General features: G+C 47.8%; 1 protein-coding gene across 1 annotated transcript in view; it reads left to right on the forward strand.

Annotated features, from left to right (window-relative positions):
- The window catches only part of TECTA (tectorin alpha), a 141505-nt gene that overhangs the window by 68797 nt on the left and 46988 nt on the right, over positions 1-25720 (forward strand). Inside the window, exons 10-15 of the mRNA XM_052652972.1 lie at positions 2566-2703; positions 3053-3218; positions 8624-9036; positions 15079-15649; positions 17577-18169; positions 19476-20049. Coding sequence (XP_052508932.1) covers positions 2566-2703; positions 3053-3218; positions 8624-9036; positions 15079-15649; positions 17577-18169; positions 19476-20049 — 2455 coding nt within the window. The remainder of the gene's footprint in view (positions 1-2565; positions 2704-3052; positions 3219-8623; positions 9037-15078; positions 15650-17576; positions 18170-19475; positions 20050-25720) is intronic.

The raw sequence follows: 25720 nt of genomic DNA on the forward strand, positions 1-25720 counted from the left end.
GTTTACCCTTATCCCAGCCCTCCGCTTCTTTAGAATAACACATATCAACAGGCCAATGAAACATAGGGCATGAGAGATCTTTTAGAAGTCCAATAGAAAGTCAAGGGGATGGGAACCTGTTTACTTTAAGGAAGGAAAACTAATATTTATTGAGGCTGACCATGAACCCTGAGCTGTATTAGACTATGTCTGCAAATCATTTAGCCCTGTCTCTGCAAATCATTGACCCGTGGAAGCTCGCCTTCCACTTTAAAGGTGAGGGAACAGGCCCAGAGAGGTTAAGTAACTTCCCCGAGGGTCAAGAAAAGGGACTTGAACCTTACACGAGGCAGAGCAGGATGGAAACCCAAGTCTGCTGTCTCTGAACCCTAACCTCTTTCCTCTGTTGCCCCCGCTAAGTAGCATTAAAAGTCCTCTGAAGTATCATAGAGCTTCCCTGGTGACTCAGTGGTAAAGCGTCTGCCTGCCAATGCAGGAGATGCAGGTTCAGTCCCTGGGTCAGGAAGATCCCCTGGAGGAGGAAATGTCAACCCACTCTAGCATTCTTGCCGGGAAAATCCCATGGACAGAGGAGCCTGGTGTGCTACAGTCCATGGGGGGTCACAAAGAGTCGGACACGACTGAGCGACTTAGCACGGGCACGAAAAAGCACAAAAGGGCTTTTCAAGAACTGAAAACATGGTTTTACAAAAACAAATCCAGAGTACTCTTAAACTCAGGTTGTAGAATTACCTATGTGTGTGTGTTGGGGGGAGGGGTATGTGTGAGAGTAAGTGAGAAGTTGCCTGAGGGTGAGCCAGCTTCTGGAACATTCTTAAGGATGATTAGTTGGTTATGAGCTGACTTCTGGGGTCAGACATGCGTTGCTTTCAAAACCTGCTTGGATCAAAGATATTTCCAAATTCATTTCAAAAGGAACTCACATCCTGAAGGAGCATCCTGGTCTGAAGGAGGGTTTAGCCTTGGTCCTTGCATGACCTTGATTTTATGCCTGTCTCTTGAACCTGACCCCACAGTGGCCACGAGGCTGACTGCTTGCTCCCCTCTGTGTCCCACTTTGCTCTTTTGTTGTGCGAAGCCAGAGAAGGAGGCATATACCTGGGCGGCTCGGCTCTATCGTAAACGCCATCGGCCGTGGCAAGTGCAGAGCTTGAGGAGAAAGCTCTTGGTTACAAAAAGGGCTTTTCTTTACTTGCACCTCCTCTCCCTCCCTGGGACTGTCTAGGATGGGATATTTGGGGCTTCCAAGATCCTCTAGCCCAGTTTGATTACACAGGATAAGGATGTGGGTGTTCCTCTGCGTCTGACAGAATGTTAACCAGGATGGTATCAGGCAGCTGGGAAAATGCTGGGTTTGAACAGGAAAGGTCAAAGCAGTCTCTCCTTTTAACTCTAGTTTTACTTGAATTTCCTGAAAACACACATCAAGGGGTAGGGATTAGCAAAGGAAAAGAGTAAAGGACAGAGTCTGCTATAGCTTCTTTCTGGAAACTGTTTGCAGGGCTGGTTTGAATTTGTATAACATCTCTGTCCTTAAAAATTGAAAATTAAGATAGTGTGTAATGACAGTACACTCAGGGATCAGACTGGGAGCTCTGGCTCCAGTCCTATTTTTTGTTGGATCATTGTGGCATGTCCAGCAATCTGTTTCCTTCAGCCCTCAGTTTTCCTTCTTTTAAAAAAATTATTTTGGCTGCACTGGGTCTTCATTGCAGCATGCACAGGCTCAGTAATTGTAGCTCCAGGGCTTAGTTGCCCTGCGACTTGTGGGATCTTAGATCCCGCCCGGGTCCCCTGCCTTGGAAGGTGGATTCTTGGCCACTGGACCACAAGGGAAGTCCCAGTCCTCAGTTTTCTTAGCTTCTGAGATGTGAATGGGCCAAAAAAAAATTGCCCATCTTAACGTTGATTGAGGTACAGATGGGAGGGGAGCACGGAGAGAATTTTGCAGATATAAAGTGATGCATGAATGCTCCGTTAGAGGAGCAATTTCTCCCCACAATGGGCTTTTTTAAAAGCACGTTCCAAGCTTCACCTAAGAGAGGGGAAGACATCTCACCAAGGTTAGCCGTGTTTTCTAGGAAGCCAGAGAGCAGGGCCCTTGCCACCACTGGAGTCACAGCAACGGGCATTTGCGTGCCCTGTTCCCCACCCCCCCACCCCCTCCACACTTCTGGGAACAGGTGCTCACAGCCCTCTCCCCGACCTGACGGCTTCCTATAGTTTATTCTCATGCTGCCATCTATAGGCACTCAGGATTATCACACGCTGAGCCAGCCTCTGACTTTCCCTTCTGGTACCATTCAGAGATGTTATGAGGGACGCTGAGTCAGCCTGTAGGTAATTCTCAGGCAATTTCTCTTCTGGATGCACAACCCCACATGACTTGCTTTTCCAACTGGAGGCGAGAACATATTCAGAGAGAAGGCAGAGCAAGAGGCGGCCTGGGAGCAGTTCTGGCAGCTTGGTGGTGGGGGGAGGGCAGGGTAAAGGGAGCTACTACTGGGGAGATGATGGGGAATGCGAGTCATGAGACCCCCGCACCCACCCATTCTCATCCTGTAGGTGAATACCTTCCAGGCCGTCCTGGTATCTGATGGTTCCTACACCTTCACGCTCTTCAATTATTACGAGATCAACTGGACCACTGGGACCGCGAGTGGTGGCGATCCCCTGACGGGCCTTGGGGGCGTGATGGCGCAGGTAGGTGGTACTCCGGGTCATTCTCCTATGTGTTTCTGAAGCACTGCACTCTCTGCCTACACTCTCAGCATCCCCAGGGGGGATCTTGCTTTGAATTGGAGAAGCACATCTGGTCCAGCGAGTGGACCGAGGGACTAGTCTCGCCTATCTTTGCTACCTTGATCCAGGTGTGCCATGAGCTAGTGGGCCTTTGTCACCTGGAACGGTGGCCCCAGGGGCTCCAGGAAAAATTAAAAGTTTGTGTCTTGATTTCAGGTTGTGCTGGGCTCTGAGAATAAGGCATTGGGCAAGTAAACCAAATGGGAATGGTGTGTATGCTCAGAAGTCTGCTCTTTCTTTTGTGCTCTAGGCGGGATTTAATGGTGGAAACCTCACCAATTTCTTCAGCCTGCCAGGGTCAAGAACTCCTGATATTGTGAACATCCAAGAGACAACAAACGTCAATGTGCCAGGTCGCTGGGCATTTAGAGTTGACGGGAAGGAAATTGACCCAGCCAATGGCTGCACCTCTAGAGGTAAAGGCATTTCCTCTTCTCTGAGGCAGAGAAGGGTTTGTTTAGTTTAGACTGACAGGCAGGCTTTTAAGCCATGGGGGCGGACTCATTGCTGATGCCTTACTCTTTTGACACCGCTCGGCTGGATAATGGAGATCAAGGTAATTTTAGCATGCACATTCATCACTCCAGGAGCTGAAGCCTGCATTGGCCGTACTGCGATTTCTGAACTCTTTGCCTGGGGTGTGAACACAGCTCCCCATTGGGAACTACTGCAAAGTGCATGAGGCTCTTGAATGATTTCTCAGCCAGAGGGACAGAAGTGAGCCCTCCTGTTTAACATTATTTTTGTTGTTGTCGTGGTTGCCATTTCCCCCTTTAAATTTTCTGTCTCGTTTTTACTCCTGCTCTGCCATCTGCACTTTGTAGATCCATGGGAGTGGGCGAACTTGAAGCATCGCCAAGTCTCTACGAAAGTAAATCAGTGCTTCCTTGCTAGTATGATTAGAAACAAAGAGGAAAAAATGTCATAGTCTTTAGGGTAGCTTCTCCTAAAATCCTCGAAGCAGTGGCAAAACATGCAGGATTTTAGGGAGAATCAAAGCTGGCTTTACATCTGTGTGAACAAGCTATAAGTGAACCTCGGTGGGTTTCCTTTGCATTGGCATCCGAAGTTTGGAGCCTTCTCTGAAGTATCAAAACCTCTTTGGATGTGCAAAACAGCCCAGGACTCTCACAGGAACGTCCTGGTTTATAGATTCCTGCTTCTTATATGTCTAAAAGTATTCAGAAAACAGGATTTCTGTTCATATTTCTGCTTCTAGAAGTGGAGGCTATAGCAACCAGAAGTAGTAAATCAGCCATTCATCTCTCTACCCGTCCACTCACCCACTCACCTATCCACCCAGCTACCCATCCATCCATTCAGCCATCCAACTATTCAGTTCAGTTCAGTTCAGTTCTTTCACTCAGTTGTGTCTGATTCTTTGCGACCCCATGAATCGCAGCACGCCAGGCCTCCTTGTCCATCACCAACTCCCAGAGTTCACTCAGACTCACGTCCATCGAGTCAGTGATGCCATCCAGCCATCTCATCCTCTGTCGTCCCCTTCTCCTCCTGCCCCCAATCCTTCCCAGCATCAGAGTCTTTTCCAATGAGTCAACTCTTCACATGAGGTGGCCAAAGTACTGGAGCTTCAGCTTTAGCGTCATTCCTTCTAAAGAAATCCCAGGGTTGATCTCCTTCAGAATGGATTGGTTGGATATCCTTGCAGTTCAAGGGACTCTCAAGAGTCTTCTCCAACACCACAGTTCAAAAGCATCAATTCTTCAGCACTCAGCCTTCTTCACAGTCCAACTCTCACATCCATACATGACTACTGGAAAAACCATAGCCTTGACTAGATGGACCTTATTCGGCAAAGTAATGTCTCTGCTTTTGAATATGCTATCTAGGTTGGTCATAACTTTTCTTCCAAGGAGTAAGCGTCTTTTAATTTCATGGCTACAATCACCATCTGCAGTGATTTTGGAGCCCCCAAAAATAAAGCTTGACACTGTTTTCCACTGTTTCCCCATCTATTTCCCAAGAGACCCCAGTTCAGTTCCTGGGTCGGGAAGATCCACTGGAGAAGGGATAGGCTACCCACTCCAGTGTTCTTGGGCTTCCCTGTAGCTCTGATGATAAAGAATTCTCCTGCAATGCGGGAGACCTCGGTTCGATCCCTGGGTTGGTAGGTTCCCCTGGAGAAGGGAACAGCTACCCACTCCAAGATTCTGGCCTGGAGAATCCAGGAACTATATAGTCTGTGGGGTCGCAAAGAGTCAGACACGACTGAGTGACTTGCACTTGCACTCTCATCTTCTCCTGGCCTGGAATGCCCACACCCTCTGCCCCCCTCCCTTGTGCTGCAGTCACACTTATCAGACCTCTGCCTTTGCTCTGAGGGAAGGTGGTTGGCGAAGGTGGCCTGCCTGGACATCCTTGCCTCTGTGGACGCTGTCAAGTCCTCCATGTTCTGAATAGCAAATAAATGCTTAGAGCTAAGCCAGTATTAAACTGGACAGAAAAGAACCTAGCTCCAAAGCTCACCAGGATTTCAAAGACTGCGATTTCCTCCCTTACAAAGTGTAAACACAGCTTCATCTGAGGCCTGTGAAAGACACCAAACCACTGCCCCATTCTTTCTCTCCCCTTTGTGGCCTGGGCTCTCCCCAGTGCCTCTCCCCAAAGCCTCTCCCCTTTGTCCAAGTGTCACCGAGCTGACTGGCTGTGGCCCTGCTACCTAAGGGCCGGGTGACAGCCTCTCCTTGGGTCCCAGGAGTGAAGTGCTGTGATATTGGAAAACTACAGACTCACAGAGCTGTGGGGTTGGCCAGATGCCAGCCACGCACAAAGTCTTCACTTTGACTTCATTCTTTTTCCCACTGAGTGATGGCTGTGGGTTTCATCTACAGGACAAATCCAATCTCCTTATACAGACGGCTGTGCATTTTAATGTGCCACTGGACATATATCAGTCTAATGAGATGGGGATTTGGCCTGGGTGATAACAGAGGAAGTGTTGCATAGAGCGGGTTTATTATATCATCATTTTGCAAACAAAATTATCTCAGAGAGTCTACCTTTTGGGCCAAACCTCCTCTGTTCAAAGGCATTTCCCCCTCATTTATTGGAAGGCTGAGAAAGCAGAAACTGGAAATTATGCCGAGTGGAGGCTGTTACAATATATGCAGCCTGGGTTAGTGCCAAAGAACAGTGAGGTTGGAAGGGCCTGTTTTCAAGGCTGATGCATATGACCTACTGGGAGTGTGAATGCCTCTATTATGTCATTCGGGGGCCCTATTCTCAACAGGTATGAAACAGAACTGCCCGCTGAGACCTAATTGTTCCTGTTGGGCAGATACTGAAAGGACTGTCACCAGGGCAGCCCTGCCCTCTGCCTCGGCTCACCTGGCAGCCTTGTGCTCTTCATTAGGTATTTGGGTTTTGTTTTTTTTTTTAATTAATTAATTGATCTATTTGTTTTGGACAGTGTCAGGTCTCAGTTGCAGATTGTGGAATCTTTCATTGCACTTTATGACCTTCTCTCTAGTTGAGCTGCACGGGCTCAGTTGCTCTGCAGCATGTGGGATCTTCGTTCACCAACCAGGGGTTGAACCCATGTCCCCTGCATTTGAAGATGGATTCTTAACCATTGACCCACCAGTGAAGTCCCTAGGTATTCAGTTTTATAAAAATTTGAAAAATCTTTTCCAACTACAGTTTCAAGCTATGGTTATTCCTGGCCTATGATATTGTTTACGCTTAACACTGCATCTTTGGTGTTTTCCTTTTCAGACATTCTCAGTGTACAGATGCTTCTACCTTATCAACCTGGGCCAGTTTTTTCTAGCGTCTCTGTTCCCCAGGAGGCAGAGATGAGAACATAGTCTTGTCCACTTTCTCCAGGGTGGAGCACTGAGACAGGAGGAAGTTAGGGCGGCGGTCTTGGCAGTGGGTGGCAGACTTGTGACTGCTGCTTGGTTCTCTGGAATCCGACCCCTGACCAAGGACTGGATCACAACCCCCAGCCCAGCTCTCATGCCCACTGAGGGTTGCTATGAAGAACTCGCAGATTTCAAGGGTTTGGGTGGGGGGAAATCATTCATTTAGGGAAATAGTTTTAAAGACTGATCACCTTCCAAATAAAGAGAAGTAAGCGTTTTAAAAATGAGCACTTCCCAGTTGTGTCAGGACAGGAAGTATATGGAAACTCTCAGTACTTTGCACTCAATTTTTCTGTGAACTTAAAACTGCTCTAAAAATAAAGTTTATTAATTTTTTAAAAAAACTAGAAAAAAAATTGGCACATTGTTTAGAACCATTCCCCTCCCACCTCATTCTCCTCCTGACCCAGATTTTGTCAAGAAATTCTGTCCAGTGCATAAACAGTGAGTAGGGCTAGACTTAGACAGGGCGTAGGGTGGGTCAGGAAGATCTTCTAGAGAAGGAAATGGCAACCCACTCCAGTCTTGGAAATCCCATGGACAGAGGAGCCTGGTGGGCTACAGTCCATGGGTTGCAAAGAGAGGTACACGACCTAGTATGGAGCAAAAAGCGGAGGGGAGACGGTAACTCATGTAGGTGTGAGTTCTGCTTAAGTAGTGTCTGCAGGATTTGTGAGCCCACAATGGTGCCAAGTCAGAGGTCAGCCGTTTCCAACATCTTCCCAGGGAGTCTGGGATTTAATTTTGTGGGTCTGACTCCTGATTCTTTTCTGGCACCTACTTGTTACCAAAAGGTATGTATATGTGTGTCTGGCTGCTCACTGCTCGAAAGCCAATAGACAGGCCAGGTTGGTAGAAAGGAAAGGTTGGTTTATTTCAGATGCCAGCAACTGGGGGGAGCGGGGAGGATGGTGGACATCTGTCCAAAGGCTGATACCCCACCTCCCTGCTGCCGACAAGCAGGCGGTGAGAGCTCTTAATGACAGAGTCGGTCGTGGGTGGGGAGGGGAGGGGCGGTTACATGTAGAAACAGCACAGTCATCCTAACAGTCATCTTCAGATTGGTCATCAGTGGTCTGACCAGCATCATCTTGATTGTTTTAGGTATGGTAAATCTTCAGTTCCAGGGTCCATTTGTTCCCATGTCTTTGTGGTCAGCTCTTGGAATTGTCGCAACTCATGTCCTGGTACAATCTGGTCATCCTGGAGTTAACTTTTCCACTTGCTGTTTTAGTATCTATTAGACAACTCACAGGATAGGACTCAGAATATTACCTGTAGCCCTGGAGAAAGAACTAAAGGTCTCTGCTTATGCTTAATGACTACATTATTATTACTTAGTATCCTTTGACCATTTTCCTTTGTTTCCAATTTCTCACTTCTCTGATTAAACTCATTCTTTGACTGCAGTTTTCCACAGGCAAAAGGCAGGCAGGAGACATGGTGGACTGGGGGCAAGGACCACAGCGTTCTGCTCCGTTTCATACTGAGCCCCAGCAACTGCTGGTTGAATGAGTGGATGAGTGAATGAAAGAACACATCGGCAAATGAGCAAGAGTGTTGCCCCGTTACCTGAGGGGCCTTCTTTCTGAATACCCTTCCTCTTAATGTCAGTGGAGTGAAACAACGTGTCTTTCCTTGAATGGGAGTGTGCTCACCAGTGGAGGAGACAGTGTTGCCGAGAGCTTAGGCTGGACTCACACGCATTTGGCTTGGAATCCCAGCTTCGCCATTGGGTTGCTAAGTGATTGCGATGAATCGGCTAACTAGTCTTCAGCCTCAGTTTCTTCCCTTGACAGCAGAAGGCAGCACTTGGTATCTAACAGGGGTTTCTGTTGTGGGTTAAATAGTATAAGGCAAGTAAAGCTTTTAGCCCAATGCCCGGCACAGAAGGTAAATGTTCAATAAATGTTAGCTCTGCTGTCCTTACTCCCCAGGACAGTTCCTTCGGCGAGGGGAGGTGTTCTGGGATGACCTGAACTGCACCATCAAGTGCCGCTGTCTGGATTTCAACAATGAAATCTACTGCCAGGATGCCTCCTGCAGCCCCTACGAGGTGTGCGAACCCAAAGGCAGGTTCTTCTACTGCAGCCCGGTGGAGACCAGCACGTGTGTGGTGTTCGGGGAGCCGCACTACCACACGTTCGATGGCTTCCTCTTCCACTTCCAAGGCTCTTGTGCCTACCTATTGGCCCGACAGTGTTTGCAGACTTCCAGCCTCCCCTTCTTCAGCGTGGAGGCCAAGAACGAGCACCGGGGGGGCTCCGCCGTCTCCTGGGTGAAGGAGCTCTCGGTGGAGGTGAATGGCTACAAGATTCTCATCCCCAAAGGAAGCTATGGAAAAGTCAAGGTGAGACCCTCTCCATCCTCCATGGGGAGGTGGGGAAGCTGGAGATGCTCCATCCTGGGGAAGACCTTCCCAGGTCTACTGGTTCTGCTGTTGCTGTTGGTACCAAAGACTTGCGTAGCTCTTCCTGCCTTGCAAATGCCTTGTGAAATTGTTCACGAGGCTAAAGTCTGTTTGTGCAAGAGCTAAGCTTTCTCTTTGACACATCTATCTGCTGGGTATCTTAATGTACATTTGGGTTCTTAGTTCCCTCATACACACACACACACACACACACACACACGTACATCCAAGCTCAGAAGTAACTGGGAACAGAGGTAAATTTAGTTTCTTATAGACCTAGCTTGAAACAGTGGTGGCCACATGGCCATGCCATGGAGTCAATGTAAACACAACATACAAACCCATAATTCACTATAGTCTTTGATTAATAATCCTCACCCCACCCACTCATTCTGTTTGCCAAAGAGCTGTGGCTTCATTCTCAGAGAAACCCCTAAATTGATTGGTGTTTCCATAAGCACTGTCTGTCCAGGCAGCTAGAGTGGGCTGGGTGACTTCTTTAGTGAAACCTGGATGGAAAGTTACAGTAATTGCCCAAATGCTCCTTTAACACAACCCTCCCCCCACCATTCCTGCTTGGAATGCGAGAGAACACGGTTTGGTTCGGTTTGGCTCATTTAACCTATGCAAATGACTCTCGTCCGCATCCACCTGGATATCAGGACAGGGTACTGACAAAAGAGAGAGAGCAAAAAGCCGCTAGCAATTACTCAATTTGTGGAGGCCCCAGTTTTCATGATGTTAATGAAGACCCTGTGGCAGCCGTGCATTTATTCAAGCAGTAATAACCAGGACCACAAGGGGCTGATTGCTGCAACCCCATGGAGTCCTTAATCCCCAAACACGGAGGTCATCACAGAGATTACAAACCAGAACAGATGCCAACACAGGGAGGTCTTTCTTTTTATTTTAAAATACGTTTTGTAGTTTTAATTGGTGCAGTGTGGCCAACAAAAGGCAGGACCGAGGAACTAATTCCACTTTTTCTGGCTCTGCCCTTCCTAGGTCTGTGCAGCGTATCAGTGTCATAATTAGAAAAGTGGGCTATTACTGTGGTTGAAATGCCAATTTGCTTGTTATTTGGTTAGTCTCCCTAGAGACAGCTCTGTAAATCAAATCAAAGGTAAGAATTCAGCTGCGGAAGTTTGGAGTTTTTCCCTTTTAAATTTCTCTTGTGCTGTCAAGCAGGACATTTGTCCTTGCGGATAGATGCTAACATTTCCAGCTAGAAAAATGCTCACTAGCTCTCCCCTACCCCCTTGTCTTGTGGGGATCATGTGTACAATATCTGTAGTTGAAAAAGAAAGCTTCATGCTTTATTCCTATTTTCCATTTTGATTAAAAATTCTTTTCCCCTCACAGTCAGACTCTTTTTTTTTTTTTAGAAGGAAAGGGGCACCAGCAGTGTTTTCAGGCCCAGCAGCTCTGCTAATTTTGCGTGGCTCTCTTCCATCGTCCGAGCGGAGGGCACAGATTCCTCAATTTTCTGTAGCGACAGGGAGGTGTGGATGTGAATGTAAATGTTTCAGAAAGAAAAGGTTATGTGATTCCAACTGCAAGCGAACAATGGCTCCCTTTTCCTTTTGCCAAATGGCTTCCAAGTGTCTCTGAATACACCTGCTCTGCCGGGGGAGGGCGGCTCCGTGGATGGCAGAGCCCCCACCCAGGGTGATGTGGGGACAGGCGAGGAGGGGGTGTGAGGCAAGAAGGAGCCTGATTTGCCTGTGAGGCAGCTGACTTCCAGACATGCCAGGCCGGCAAACAGATCTTAGGAACGGATCGCCTTTCTCCATATGCTGGGGTTAGGAACTGGGTTCTGAATGTGCATTTTCCCCCTTTGAAATGTTCTTAAGTGACAAAATAAACAATTTAGGATTGTATATGTTAATAAGGGAAAAAAAAAAACCACACACACACACACACACACACACACACACACACACACACACAAAACCTAGCTAGCACCCATATATAGAAAATGTCTCCTTCTAGCTAATACTTATCAGTTTTCATCTTTTTCCCTCAGATAAAACTGAGTAGTTTAGGGTGCACCAGGGGAAAGAGGGCCAATGCCAAATAGCTCATGGTGACAAAAAGATCAGACTCTGAGATCAGATCTACTCAAGCCCTGTGCCACCACGCCAGCTGAGAGGCCTCCTTGAACCTCACTACGTCCATCTATAAAATGGGGTCATTGTGTTGTATCTGGAAGGCAGGGCTCTTGGCTATAGTTTGGACTTGACTCCCTCTATTTAGCCCCAGACAGAGGCAGCAGGGAACAGTGGAAAGTGGGAGCGTCCTGTCACCCGCAAATTATGCAAGCCTCGGACCTCAGTTTCTCCATCTGCAAAGTGGGGAGATTATAAAGACCTTATTAGATTTTTCTGAGGATGAATAGGACAGCCACATGTGTGACAGCTGGTACAGAGCCTGGCACACAGTAGGCACTCAATACACACTTGTTCCCACACTGCCACCCACCAAAGTCTTTTCTCATTCTAAGACCTGTCCTTCTATGATGCTACTTCTCACTCCTCTTCTGGGGGAAATATGGTTGCGGGGGAGGGTTGCCTGGAACATAGGGAGAGGAAGAGACACAAACAGGGAGACTCATCAACATCGGCTCACCGGAAGCTGAGGACTGGGACACCAGGAATGAAATAAGAAGCCATGTGATGGTAAGAGTCCCTGGAGCTCCTACCCCAAGCTCTGTGGGGTACAAGCATAGGACTCTAACATGCGGGTGAAACTGAGACAAGTATGAGAGAGGAAGGGGGCACAATGACCACTATGTCAAGAAAAATACCTTGGGCAACAATGATGGTCAGCACAGGGACACAGGCATTCTGAGTGGGATAAGATCAGCTGCAGAGAAACCAGGGGGGCAGTAGCAACATCCAGGCACAGTCCCCGTTCTGTGGCTTCTGCTCCGAGATGCAACAACTGTCCTCTTTTTTTAGCAGGAACTGAGTGAGAGGAGAGGAGGACATTCAGCAAGGGAGGTATTTGGCATTTACAATTATACCACCTTGGAGAAGATGTTCCTCCCTACATCTCACCACAGAACAATATGAAATAATCACCCAGCGCTCTTGCTGGGTGACCTCCCTTAGAGTGTGGCTCTTCTCATCTTTGCAGGCTAACTTGCTACCTGGGAGATAAGGATGAATCAGTCAACTCTAGGGGATTTTTTTCCCATTTCTAACTCTCATCAGATAGCTTTCATCTCAAGCCTGTTTTTTTTTTTTTTTTTGGTCCCCTCCCCCCATTAAATCTTACTAATCTCTAAGGACAGAGAATTGCAATTGGCATTGGCATGGTAAACCTTGGGAGCAACGCTCAGTCAGTTTGTTGTCTCAAATCCTAGACAATCCAGAGAGTGGCGCCAATGGTGGCACTAAAGACCCTGATGTTTCCATGTGCCAGAAATCAGGACAGGTCAGGGCAGCCTGGACAAGCAGTTATAGTCAGCCCACCCAGGACTGCTCTAGGACTAACCATCTATCCCAGCCCTCAAAAAGTGATGTCCAGAGGTGCCAGGCAGGGCAAGTGTGAGAAAGAAGAAAAACTCTACTGAAGGCTTATCAAGCCACTTACTCATGGGATTCACTCTTGATTCTTTGCCCATTTCTCACCCTCCCCACCCCGCCCCCCACACACACCCTGCAAAAAGCCCCAGGCCCTGTGGAGTATCCTCTACCAGCTGGCCCTTCTCCACGTCTGTGGGCAGGTCAGGCCTTGCCCTCCATTGCCCCTGGCCTCCAACACCAGTTACCTGCCTGATTTCTCTGTTTTTAATCTCCACGTGGGCTTCCCAGGTGGCTCAGTGGTAACGAATCCACCTGCAAGAGACGTGGGTTCAATCCCTGGGTAGGGGAGATCCCTTGGAGAAGGAAATGGCAACCCACTCCAGTATTCTTGCCTGGAAAATCCCATGGACAGAGGAGCCTGGTGGGCTACAGTCCACAGGGTCGCAAAGAGTAGAACTCAACTGAGCGACTGAGCAAGCATGCCATCTCTACCTACTTCAATACATCCTTCCCACTGGCCAGAAAGGACTTCCTCAAATGCAAGTCTGACCAAGTCATTCCCTTGCTTAAAACTTTTCAGAGCTCTTGCTATAGAAGAGAAATCCAAGTTATTTTTTGTTTTAGTGGGGTTTCATTTTGTCTTAAAAACAGACCTTTTTCTGAGATCTGTTCCCAACACAGAAGCCAAAGCAATTCTCCCAAAACGGAAGTCAGATCTTGTCCATCTTGTGCTCTGTGCGCCCTCTCTGTTTCCCTCAGAGTCACAGCCAAAGTCTTTACAATGGCCAACAAGGCCCTGCCTGTTCTAGCTGCCCTTATCTTTCTGACCTCACTGACCACTGCCCTCTCCTGGCTCTCTACTCCGGCCACATGTCCCATGTGTCCCCAGTGTGCCCAGCATGCTCCACTCCAGGGCCTGGCTGTACTCTCTGCCCAAGCCACTCTCACCCCAGGTAATGGCATGGATTCCTCCTCATCTCAAAGGTCTCCTTCCCCGTGGGGCCTTTCCTGGCCCTATTTAAAATCAAAAACTCTAGCACTTTGGGCCCATATTCCCAGCTTTATTTTTCTGCAGAACAGTTTCCTGGTGGTGTTACCTATTTTCCTTATTGGTTTTGTTTGTTGTTGGTCTCCTGAAGGGAAACAGATGTTCCAAGAAGCACATTTTTGTCCCCAACTCTTAGAACAGAGCTGGACACACAGAAAGGTCTACGTTGTTGACATCTGTTGAATGAACGGACCCTGCTTGTGTCTCTACCTTCCTCTCCAGCCGCCCCTTCCCTCTGCAGTCCAGCAACACCTGATGACTATCCTCATATTCATGTAGCCCTATCTAACCGTGCAACTTCATTCTCTTTTCCTGGAATTCTCTGACCCCTACTCTTCCTTCAGCCACTTCTGTTTATCTCTGAAGACTCAGGTCAGACTTGATTGCCCCTAAAAAGCTGATATGAATGCCCCCTCCCCAGGCTGGATCAGTGCTCAGGTACCCTTCTCCCACTGCATCACTGCATCACCTATGAATGCATATTTTAACTGGTACATTAAAATAATTGATATTTGTGTCTCTCTTCCTCAGACCAAGAATTTATCAGGGGCAGGGACAATTACTTTTTTTAAATTCTTTTTTCTCAACACCTAACATAGTGCTTGGTACCTAGTAGGTGTTGAAATTTGTTGTGTTGAATGATGACGTGACAAAGTCCTGGTATCCGGAAGTGACAGGGTGAAATACTCAGAGAATAACACCAGGGCAGCCTCAAAGCTTGATGGTGTGGGATGGTTTATAGTGACCCTGCCTGCTGGGAGGAGTGTCTGAGGGTGCCAAGGGCAGTGCAGGGATCATGGAAAGTGACTTGAGCTGAGACTTAAAGAATGGATTTAGAGGAGAAAAGAGGAAAAGCCAGGTAACTAGTCTTTAGAGAAAAGACTTGAAGCTGGCCTGAGAGCCAGGCTTCCCAGGGGGTGCAGTGGTAAAGAATCTTCCCACCCATGCAGGTGATACAGGAGATACGGGTTTGATCCCTGGGTCTGGAAGATCCCCTGGAGGAGGAAATGGCAACCCACTCCAGTATTCTTGCCTGGAAAATCCCATGGACAGAGGAGCCTGGTGGGCTATAGTCCACGGGGTTGCAAAGAGTTGGACATGCCTGAGCATTCACACGTGCCTTGAGAGCCAGGCAGGAAGTGTTGAGCACCACCTGGTCCCCAGAGGGGTCTAGAGTGGCACTAAGCAACGCATATCTGTCACAAGTCAAATGCCAGCCTGCTCTCCAGGGTCCCGGGGGCCTCCGCCTTCCTGGAAGGCAAGCCCCGCCCTCCGGTGCCTGAGCATCTTGGGGGCCGCGAACTCTGGGGCGCTGAGTTGCTCCTCCTCCTTTTCCTGACCTTGGCTGGGGCTGCTACCCTGGCCTCTGCTCACCTGCCTTTTCACTGTTGCTGTTGTTGGCAGGTTAATGACCTAGTGGCTTCCTTGCCCGTCACCTTAGAATTGGGGGCGGTGAAAATCTACCAGAGTGGCATGTCTACTGCCGTGGAGACGGATTTTGGGCTCTTAGTGACATTTGACGGCCAGCACTACGCCTCCATCTCCATCCCAGGCTCCTACATCAACTCCACGTGCGGACTCTGCGGGAACTACAACAAAAACCCTCTGGATGACTTCCTGCGCCCTGACGGCAGGCCGGCCATGTCAGTCCTGGACCTGGGAGAGAGCTGGCGGGTCTTCCACGCCGAGTGGAAGTGCGACTCGGGCTGCGTGGACAACTGCACTCGGTGTGACGCGGCCACTGAGGCCCTCTACTTCGGTCCCGACTACTGCGGCTTCCTCAACAGGACGGACGGCCCCCTGTGGGAGTGCGGCACTGTTATGGACCCCACGGCCTTCGTGCACAGCTGTGTGTATGACTTGTGCAGTGTGAGGGACAACGGGACCCTCCTATGTCAGGCCATCCAGGCCTATGCCCTTGTGTGCCAAGGCTTGGGCATTCCGATTGGAGACTGGCGCATCCAGACTGGGTGTGGTAAGCTGGCATCCCGTCCACACAGAAAGCTGCTCGTGTGCAGGGGGGCTGGGAGAGGGTTTCCAGGCTCCTCAGAGAGCTCCCTGTTAAGACACATTACCTGAGGGTCAGGGTGAGGTTGAAGTATCACAAATGATAAAGACTGAACAGTAAAAGGATCTTGACCTTTCTCCCCAGCCAAAATGGTGATCAGAAAACAAGAAACTACTAATAAGCATCCGTGTCTGGAGACACGGAATATGTGGCCAGAGTAGGGCCATTAGCAGTAGTGGCCAAGCCAAGGTTGAGGGGGCAGTCCAAGCTGGAGGTGTCTATTTCTGAGGCCATTGCGGAAATGCAGATGCGGGCCTGGGGAATCAAGACCAGATTTTGGGAAAAGTATTCACCGTCCAGATATTTATATAGAACCCATGGCATTTTTGTCCTTGGCTCTTTCTTCTTCACTTGCAGTCCCTCCTGCTTTGAAGCATTTCAGCTGGCCAGAGAAGGGGCAGTAGACAGGGCAGGTAGAGGCTTTCTAAAACGCCGGGTGGTGAGGAAAAGCCCCGACAGTGTGGGAAACCCACCTGTCCCGTTGGAATTACACTTTTGGATTGAGTGTTTGGAACCATTTAGCTGTTTTATGCTTTCCTCCTATGCAACTTTCTCTCCATAACTACTCTTCCTAGTAATGTAAATGTTAAAAACCAGCAAACCAAAAAGCCAAATCACCTGTTAGAATTTTGTTTCTTTCCTGGTCTTTGGTTTTCTCCACAAGAGTAAACAGAAAATTATACCCCATGCATTTGAGAGTGCTATGGAGGTGAGATTTTTTAAGTTTCTTTCAGTTCCAAGGCCAGAGGGCAATTTTCTTTCTATCAGTTTAAGTTGGATTCATAGAAATTAATATGATCAGAATCAATTCTTTCAGAATTAATCAAGCTATTAAAAGACAATGTATTTAAGTTTTGTTTTCTATTTTTTTGCCTTGGGGACTGGCCAGCCTCTATCACACCTGAAATATCCAAATGCTGATTCAAGCTAAGACTGACTATAACTTCTCTTTAATCCTTGTATAATCTAAGAGCATCCAGTTGCCTAAATTTTTGCCTATCACGGCTAATTTTTTCTAGTGGTACTGCTTTCCTACCCTCCACATTACTCTCTCTCTCCGTCTTTCACTTTGGTGAGATGAATTAGATTTAATTCAGAGAACTAGTCTACCAGGCTCTTGAGCACCCACCTGTAGGATTCAACCAGACCCAAACCAGAGTCAGATGTTTTTAAAATAAGAACTGAATGCTTCCAAGGCAAGAAGGGCCTTTGGAAGGCATCTAGTTCTAATCTAGTCTCCTGGTGGAACGGACACACAGGTTCTTTTCAGATAGCCAAGGTTCTTTCTTATTTTTCAAACCCCAGAGAATTTATTTTCCATCTCCTTTGGTCCCTGTTCGAAAATTCACTTTTTCAAATTCCTCCTCTAAGAGTTACCTTTTTCATTTCGCCTGCAAGTTGGATTTATTTCCTTCTAAGAATGGGGCGTGCTCTTTAAAATCAGATCAACTTATCCGCCCATCAGGTGAATATCTTAAACCATCTCCCTGGTTGTAGACTACTCAATACTAAACCTGTATTTAATAATCGGTGCAATCTAGTTAGGATAGTAACCTGAAGTTTTCTTCCAGTCTTTCTTCCATCTTCCTTCCAAGATGATCAAACGAGGTTCTAACCCATCTCGCTGCTCAGTAGTTATTACCAAAGGACTCAGTCTCCGTTCCCCCAGCGAGTGCCGGCTAGACCCTCCTCCAGGAACCAACTGGTCCAGAAGGGGCGTTCTTCCTCCAGGCAACCCTCCTCGCCCCCTCCCTCCGCCCCGTGCGTGGTGGATCTGGCCGGTTAGCCCCCGGGTCATTCACCTTGTCACACTCTCTCCTCTCCCCTACGTCAGTGTCCACCGTGCAGTGCCCGAGCTTCAGCCACTACTCCGTGTGCACCAGCAGCTGCCCAGACACGTGCTCGGATCTGACTGCCTCGCAGAACTGCGTCACGCCCTGCACGGAGGGCTGCGAGTGCAACGAAGGCTTTGTCCTCAGCACCAGCCAGTGCGTCCCGCTGCACAAGTGCGGCTGTGACTTCGACGGCCACTACTACGCCATGGGCGAGTTCTTCTGGGCCACAGCTAACTGCACGGTACAGTGCCTGTGCGAGGAGGGCGGCGACGTGTACTGCTTCAACAAGACATGCCGTGGTGGGGAGGTGTGCGCCGTGGAGGACGGCTATCAGGGCTGCTTCCCCAAGCGGGAGACCGTGTGTCTGCTCAGCCAGAGCCAGGTACTGCACACCTTCGACGGCGCCGCCTACGCCTTCCCCGCCGAGTTCTCCTACACGCTCCTCAAGACCTGCCCCGAGCGGCCGGAGTACTTGGAAATCGACATCAACAAGAAGAAGCCAGAGGCGGGGCCCGCCTGGCTGCGGGGTGTCCGGATCCTGGTGGCCGACCAAGAGGTCAAGATAGGAGGCATCGGGGCTTCGGAGGTCAAGGTAAGACTCCTGTGGCCTTGGAGAGTTTTCTGATGAGTCCCGCGGTGGAGACGTGTTCTTCAGGCTTGCCTCGATGCCTCTGACTGTGAGCGGATTCTAGGACCCCAGTGACTCTGAAATGTGAGAGCTTTCTGACTGTCAACAACCAAGTATGCATCAAGCGGAGACATGGAGTGAAGCTGGGATTCCTCAAATGAGAGGAGGACCAGCTCCCCAGAATAGCAAATACTTACAGGATGCCTACTATGTGCCAAGCACTATCCTAAGCAGTATGACATTTCATCCTAGGCCATAGATAACTATTCTCATTTTACAGATGAGAAAACTGATGCACAGAGAGGTTAAATGACTTCCCCAAAGACACACAGCCCTAAAATGAGATTCAAGGCTGGGTCAGCTGGCTCCAGAGTCTGCTCTTCACCCTGTACTATGCTGGGTCTTCTATTTATAGATGGAAATCGATGTGACACTAGGGTGCCCGCCGTGGTGCCTCCCGTCCCTCTGTTCTGGTCTAAAATACCCAATACTACACATACAGGCTCATAGATAATTAGTTCTAGAAGGAATCTTTGGAAATCATCTAGTGCAACTCCTCATTTTCATAGGAGAATCCCAGAAAGGCTAAGTGAGGGCCCTGGGCCTGACACCTGGGTGGGGGCAGAACTGAGATGAGGGAGGGTGGGGGAGGGGCAGTTCGCCCTCCTTCCAGTAGGACATGCATTTCATAATATCACATGACATCTAATCTAGAAAGCAAAAGTCAGTGCAGTAATAATAAAACATCCGTCCACAAACTGAAAGGGCTGTGTTTTTATTCCCACTGACATGCTGGCAGAAATTAATTTATTGAACTAGTGTTAGGTAGATAGGCAGATGGACGGCTGGATAATTAGATATATATACCATGTACTTCCAAGGGGCTGAGACACAGGAAGAGTAAGATTTGAAGAGCAAAGAAGGGAGAGGAAGGAGGTAGGAGTTCGGGGACAGGTAAGTCACATGTCTACAATGACTTTTGCTCACACTTCAGTGTTTGGCACTAGCTCAGGGCCTCACACACACACACACACACACACACACACACACACAAACAGCAAATGTGCTGGATCAGAGGAGCCTGGGAAAAAAGCAGCAAAGATGCCCATGAAAAAACAGTTGACGTCTGTGTGGTTTCCACAGACTGTCAGCTTCTCGACGTTTCTCCAAGGGCTAGCCATGGGGCAGAACCACATCTTTATTCACAGCCTAGGAAACTGTGGGCACTCTGTGCATATCTGGGATGAATGACAGTGATTTAATTTTTCAGGTGAATGGTCAGGAAGTGGAACTGCCTTTTTTCCATCCTTCGGGGAAGCTGGAAATCTATCGAAACAAAAACAGCACGACGGTGGAGTCCAAGGGTGTGCTGACCGTGCAGTACTCAGACGTGGGTCTGCTCTACATTCGACTCTCCACGGCCTACTTTAACTGCACCGGGGGCTTGTGCGGCTTCTTCAACGCCAATGCCAGCGACGAGTTCTGTCTCCCCACTGGCAAGTGCACGGACAACCTTGCAGTGTTTCTGGAGAGCTGGACCACTTTCGAGGAGATCTGCAATGGGGAGTGCGGGGACCTGCTGAAGGCCTGCAACAACGACTCGGAGCTGCTAAAGTTCTACCGCAGTCGTTCCAGGTGCGGCATCATCAATGACCCCTCCAACAGCTCCTTCCTGGAGTGTCACAGTGTGGTCAACGTCACCGCCTACTACCGCACCTGCCTCTTCCGCCTGTGTCAGAGCGGGGGCAATGAGTCGGAGCTGTGTGACTCCGTGGCCCGGTACGCAAGTGCCTGCAAGAACGCCGATGTGGAGGTGGGCCCCTGGAGAACCCACAACTTCTGCCGTGAGTTGGGGCTGCGTTATGGGGGAGGCCGGCTGGGATGATGGGCTGGGCAAGAGCTGAGACATCCCACTGGATCTTCTTCTCTTCCTGGTGGAATCCCACACTCAAGGACAATCTAATTATCTTGTAGACTTTCCCTGGGTGTCCTCTGGAAGGCCTGTCCCCCCAGACCAGACCGTTTCTCACCTTTATTTTTGTTTCTCCTCACACAGTCCCTCTTGGCTGTAGAACAGTTAGCTCTTGACCCTTGGTTTTATCTAGTGGAGGAGACACATCATGTCACAGCACCAGAAATCTTTTGTGACAGCTCAGTGGGTGCCTTCTCTCTTGACAGCAGGACCCCATTCATTTCAAAAGAATGTGATCAGTTGGGGTACCTTCTCCCAAGTAGAGATTAGCCCTATTCCCAACAACAACTTGACAATGGTTATGAAGAGCCCCATGTAGCTGGTTTTTCATTTTGTCCCCAGAATATTTCACCCCTCTTGGCACTACTGGTAGTAATTAGAATAATTGCTGGGAAGAGGAGATAGAGAACCTCCTCGGCTATGGGGGAGCCCAGAGGGAGGAGTGAGTGGGAAGGTAGAAGGAGGGGTGGCTGAGGAAGTGGGACCCAGGCCTGGAATCAGGACTGACCCACCTGGACTACATCTCCATATCTCTTCCCTACCAAGAAGGTCAGACCTCACCAAGACCAGCTCCACCATTGAGAATTCCATCCCTCACGACTGATTATCTCTCTCCCATTGTATTTCTTCCTATTTAATGTTTTACTTTGAAGTAACTTGAAAGTTACAGGGAAGGTACAAGCCTATCTATATAGCTTTCATCCGGATGAACCTACTGCTAGCATTTTGCCCCACTGGCCTTGTCATTCCCTCTCACTGTCTCTGAGAAGTTGCAGAGATCATATCCCTTTGCCCCTAAATACAGAAGTCTGTATTTCCTTAGAATCAGGACACTGATTCATAGCATAATACAGTTACTGACCTTAGGAAACTTAACATTGATGCGATAACTTAGCATTTGTATTTCAGTTTTGCCAGTTGACCCAGTAATGTCCTTTATGGCTTTAGCCCTCTCTCAACACAGATCTAGTCTTAGGATCCCACGTGGCATTTAGTTGTCATGTCTCTTTGGTCTCCTTAAACCTGGAACAATTCTTTAGCTTTCTTTGTCTCTAATGATCTTGTCATTTTTGAAGAATAGAGTCTCCCCCCTTTTGAACTAGAATGGCCCCCCATTTGGGTTGGGTGTATCCCCATGAGGGGGTAACACTGTACACTGCACCAAGCTTCCTGCTTAGGAGATGCCTGTTTTCCTGCCGGTATCAGGTCACATGGGCGGCACACTCTGTAGAGCCTCCTCTCATTAGGGATGGGCATGTTGATCCCTTGGTCAGGAGGTGTCAAATGTCCTCACTCTGTGTCATTATGGGGTTTCTCCCGTGCAACTAATGACCACTGTGTGGGGAAATACTTTAAGACCATGCATGTCCTGCTTGTCCTCAGAGTCCCCCTCTTCGATTTAGTGCCCACTGAGGACTTATGCTCGTATTGGTCTTCAGCATGGTGATTGCAGGCTGGCAGTTTCCAGCTCCTGTACTCTCTCCACTAGTGCCCGTCAAGCAGCTGTTATTTTTCTGAGCCCTCGCTTCTCTCCTGTCTGCCTGTCATCATTTATCCATCCATCCACCTATTTATTTCTCTCAATCATCCATCTCTCTTTTGAAGGAGCACACCTTGCAGCTTGTGGGATCTAGTTCCCTGACCAAGGGCCAAACCTCAGCCCCCTGCTTTGGAAACGTGGAGTCCTGACCACGGGACCTCCAGGGAAGTCCCATCTATCTTGTCAATATGCACACGTGGATTCCTGTTTTTTTCCCAGTTATTTGTGTTTCCTATCGCTCATGCTCATGCGCAGTCACTAAGTCACATCCGACTCTTTTTGACCTTATGGACTATAGCCCGCCAGACTCCTCTGTCCATGGGATTTCCCAGGCAAGAATACTGCCGTGGGTTGCCATTTCCTCCTCCAAGGGCTCTTCCTGACCCAGGGATCAAACCCACAGCTCCTGCTGGGCAGGCGGATTCTTTACCACTGAACCACTGGGGATATATTACATTTGTTAATTATTTCGGCATTAAAATTGTTTTAAATTTGGCTCTTGGGAGCCCCTTCAAGTTGCCTCCTACCTCCTTTTCATAGGCTTCTGTTATTTTCTTTCTTTTTGAAAATTTAATTTATTTTTCATTGGAGGATAATTGCTTTACAATGCTGTGTTGGTTTCTGCCTTACATTAACATAGGTCAGCCATAAGTATACACATGTCCCCTCCTTCTTGAACCTCCCTCCCACCCATTTTCTTACCTTCTAGATTAATAAGATGCTCCACATAATCTTTTAGCCTTCCCTTCCCCAGCCTAGAATCAACCATTACTCCAAGAAGCCCAGGTTCCTTTTGGTGGAGAATGTTACTAGAAGTTAAGGTCTGGGTACTTCCCTGATGGTCCAGTGGTTAAGACTCCATGCTTCCAATGCAGGGGACATGGATCGATCCCTGCTCAGAAAACTAAGAGGCATTGCAACAGGGCCAAAAGATTTTTTTAAAAGAAGAAACCAAGGTCTGGGTGAGGCTTACCTGTCACTACTAGAGTATCCTTACTTTGCCTCTAAGCCCTTTCAGTAGAAAATTCTTAGATAGAACCAAGACACACATACACACACATACACACCTTTATTTTATAATAATGCCCTTGTTTCTGAACATCAAAAATCCAAAGGAGTGTCATCCCAGATATAGGTGGTTTTGTCCCAGGTGACCCTGACCACACTGGGGAGGGTTTAATGGCAGAGGCTGTCAGTCCTGGAGCTGGAATTCTGGGAATGCTCTTTTCAGAAATTCACCTAAAGGGAGGGAGGCTCCAAGGTTTCTACTGACCACCACACCTACTGGGACCTCAGAATGCCTTCCCAAGGCCTTCTTATTAACCCACCTCCCACATCCTCTTCTGCCGTACCTCTAGCTTGTCTGCAATGATCTCCGTCCCTCCCCCTGCACTCAGCTTTGTAGTTATAGTTCATTCATGTTACAGGATTACAGAGTCTGCCCATACCCAATCCATGTTGTTGCCAGACTGTATCTGTGTCATCCTCTTAGACTATGAGATCCTACCCAGCGGGAAATGTCACTGGATTGTTTTTGTACTGCACCAAGCACAGTTTGGTGGCACTGTTCATGCGAAGTAAGTGTGGGACCACGGAAATGATGCTTTCTTTTCCTGGTTGCAGTACCTGCTGAGAATTGCTTCTCCCCATCCTTCACCAACAGTTCTATGAGGACCTATAAGACCTAGAACTAACACACACACACACACACGCAAAATGCCCTTTTCCTCATACGGGACAGGAATGCAAAAGTAGGAAATCAAGAGATACCCGGAATAACAGGCAAGTTTGTCCTTGGAGTACAAAATGAAGCAGGGCAAAAGCTAACAGAGTTTTGCCAAGAGAACACACTGGTCATAGAAAACACCCTTTTCCAACAACACAAGAGAAGACTCTACACATGGACATCACCAGATGGTCAATACTGAAATCAGATTGATTATATTCTTTGCAGCTGAAGATGGAGAAGCTCTATACAGTCAGCAAAAACAAGACTGGGAGCTGATTGTGGCTCAGATTATGAACCCCTTATTGCCAAATTCAGACTTAAATTGAAGAAAGTAGGGAAAACCACTAGACCATTCAGGTATGGTCTAAATCAAATCCCTGATGATTATACAGTGGAAGTGAGAAATAGATTCAAGGGATTAGATCTGACAGACAGAGTGCCTGAAGAACTAACTATGCACAGAGGTTTGTGACATTGTACAGGAGGTGGTGATCAAGACCATCCCCAAGAGCAAGAAATGCAAAAAGGCAAAATGGTTGTCTGAGGAGGCCTTACAAATAGCTGAGAAAAGAAGAGAAGCTAACGGCCAAGGACAAAATGAGATATACCATTTGAATGCAGAGTTCCAAAGAACAGCAAGGAGAGATAAATAAGAAAGCCTTCCTCAGTGATCAATGCAAAGAAACAGAGGGGGAAAGACTATATAGAATAGAATAGAAATAGAATGGGAAAGACTGAAGATCTCTTCAAGAAAATTACAGATATCAAGGGAACACTTCATGCAATGATGGGCACAATAAAGGACAGAAATGGTATGGACCTAACAGAAGCAGAAGATATTAAGAAGAGGTGGCAAGAATACACAGAAGAACTATCATCTTAATGACCCAGATAACCACAATGGTGTGATCACTCACCTAGAGCCAGACATCCTGGAATGCGAAGTGAAGTGGGCCTTAGGAAGCATCACTATGAACAAAGCTAGAGGAGATGATGGAGTTCCAGTTGAGCTATTTCAAATCCTAAAAGACGATGCTGTGAAAGTGCTGCACTCAATATGTCAGCAAATTTGGAAAACTCAACAGTGGCCACAGGACTGGAAAAGGTCAGTTTTCATTCCAGTCCCAAAGAAAGGCAATGCCAAAGAATGCTCAGGCTACGACATAGTTGCACTCATCTAACACACTAGTGAAGATATACTCAAAATTCCCCAAGCCAGGCTTCTACAGTACATGAACTGAGAACTTCCATATGTTCAAACTGGATTTAGAAAAGGCAGAGGAACCAGAGATCAAATTTCCAACATCTGTTGGATCATTGAAAAAGCAAGAGAGTTCCAGAAAAGCATCTACTTCTGCTATATTGACTATGCCAAAGACTTTGACTCTGTGGATCACAACAAACTCTGGAAAATTCTTAAAGAGATGGGAATACCAGACCAACTTACCTGCCTCCTGATAAATCTGTATGCAGGTCAGGAAGCAACAGTTAGAACTGGGCATGGAACAACTGACTGGTTCCAGATTGGGAGAGGAATACATCAAGGCCGTATATTGTCACCCAGTTTATTTAACTTATATGCAGAGTACATTATGTGAAATGCTAGACTGGGTGAAGCACAACCTGGAATCAAGATTGCCAGGAGAAATATCAATAACCTCAGATATACAGATGACACTACCCTTATGGCAGAAAGCAAAGGAGAACTGAAGAGTCTCTTGATGAAAGTTAAAGATGAGAGTGAAAAAGCTGGCTTAAAACTCAGCATTCAAAAAACTAAGATCATGGCATCCGGTCACATCACCTCTTGGCAAATTGATGGGGAAACAGTGGAAATAGTGAGAGACTTTATTTTCTTGGGCTCCAAAATCACTCCAGATGGTGACAGCAGCCATGAAATTAAAAGACACTTGCTCCTTGGAAGAAAAGCTGTGACCAATCTAGAGAGCATATTAAAAAGCAGAGATACTACATTGCCGACAAAAATCCATCTAGTCAAAGCTATAGTTTTTCCAGTAGTCATGTATGGATGTGACAGCTGGACTATAAAGAAAGCTGAGCACCGAAGAATTGATGCTTTTGAACTTGGTGTTGGAAAAGACTCTTGAGAGTCCCTTGGACTGCAAGGAGATCAAACCAGTCAATCCGAAAAGAAATCAGTCCTGAATATTCGTTGAAAGGGCTGATGCTGAAGCTCCAATACTTTGGCCACCTGATGCAAAGAATTGACTCACTGGAAAAACCCTGAGGCTGGGAAAGATTTAAGGGGAAAAC

Source organism: Budorcas taxicolor, chromosome 15 (assembly GCF_023091745.1).
Source record: "Budorcas taxicolor isolate Tak-1 chromosome 15, Takin1.1, whole genome shotgun sequence".
Lineage (NCBI taxonomy): Eukaryota > Metazoa > Chordata > Mammalia > Artiodactyla > Bovidae > Budorcas > Budorcas taxicolor.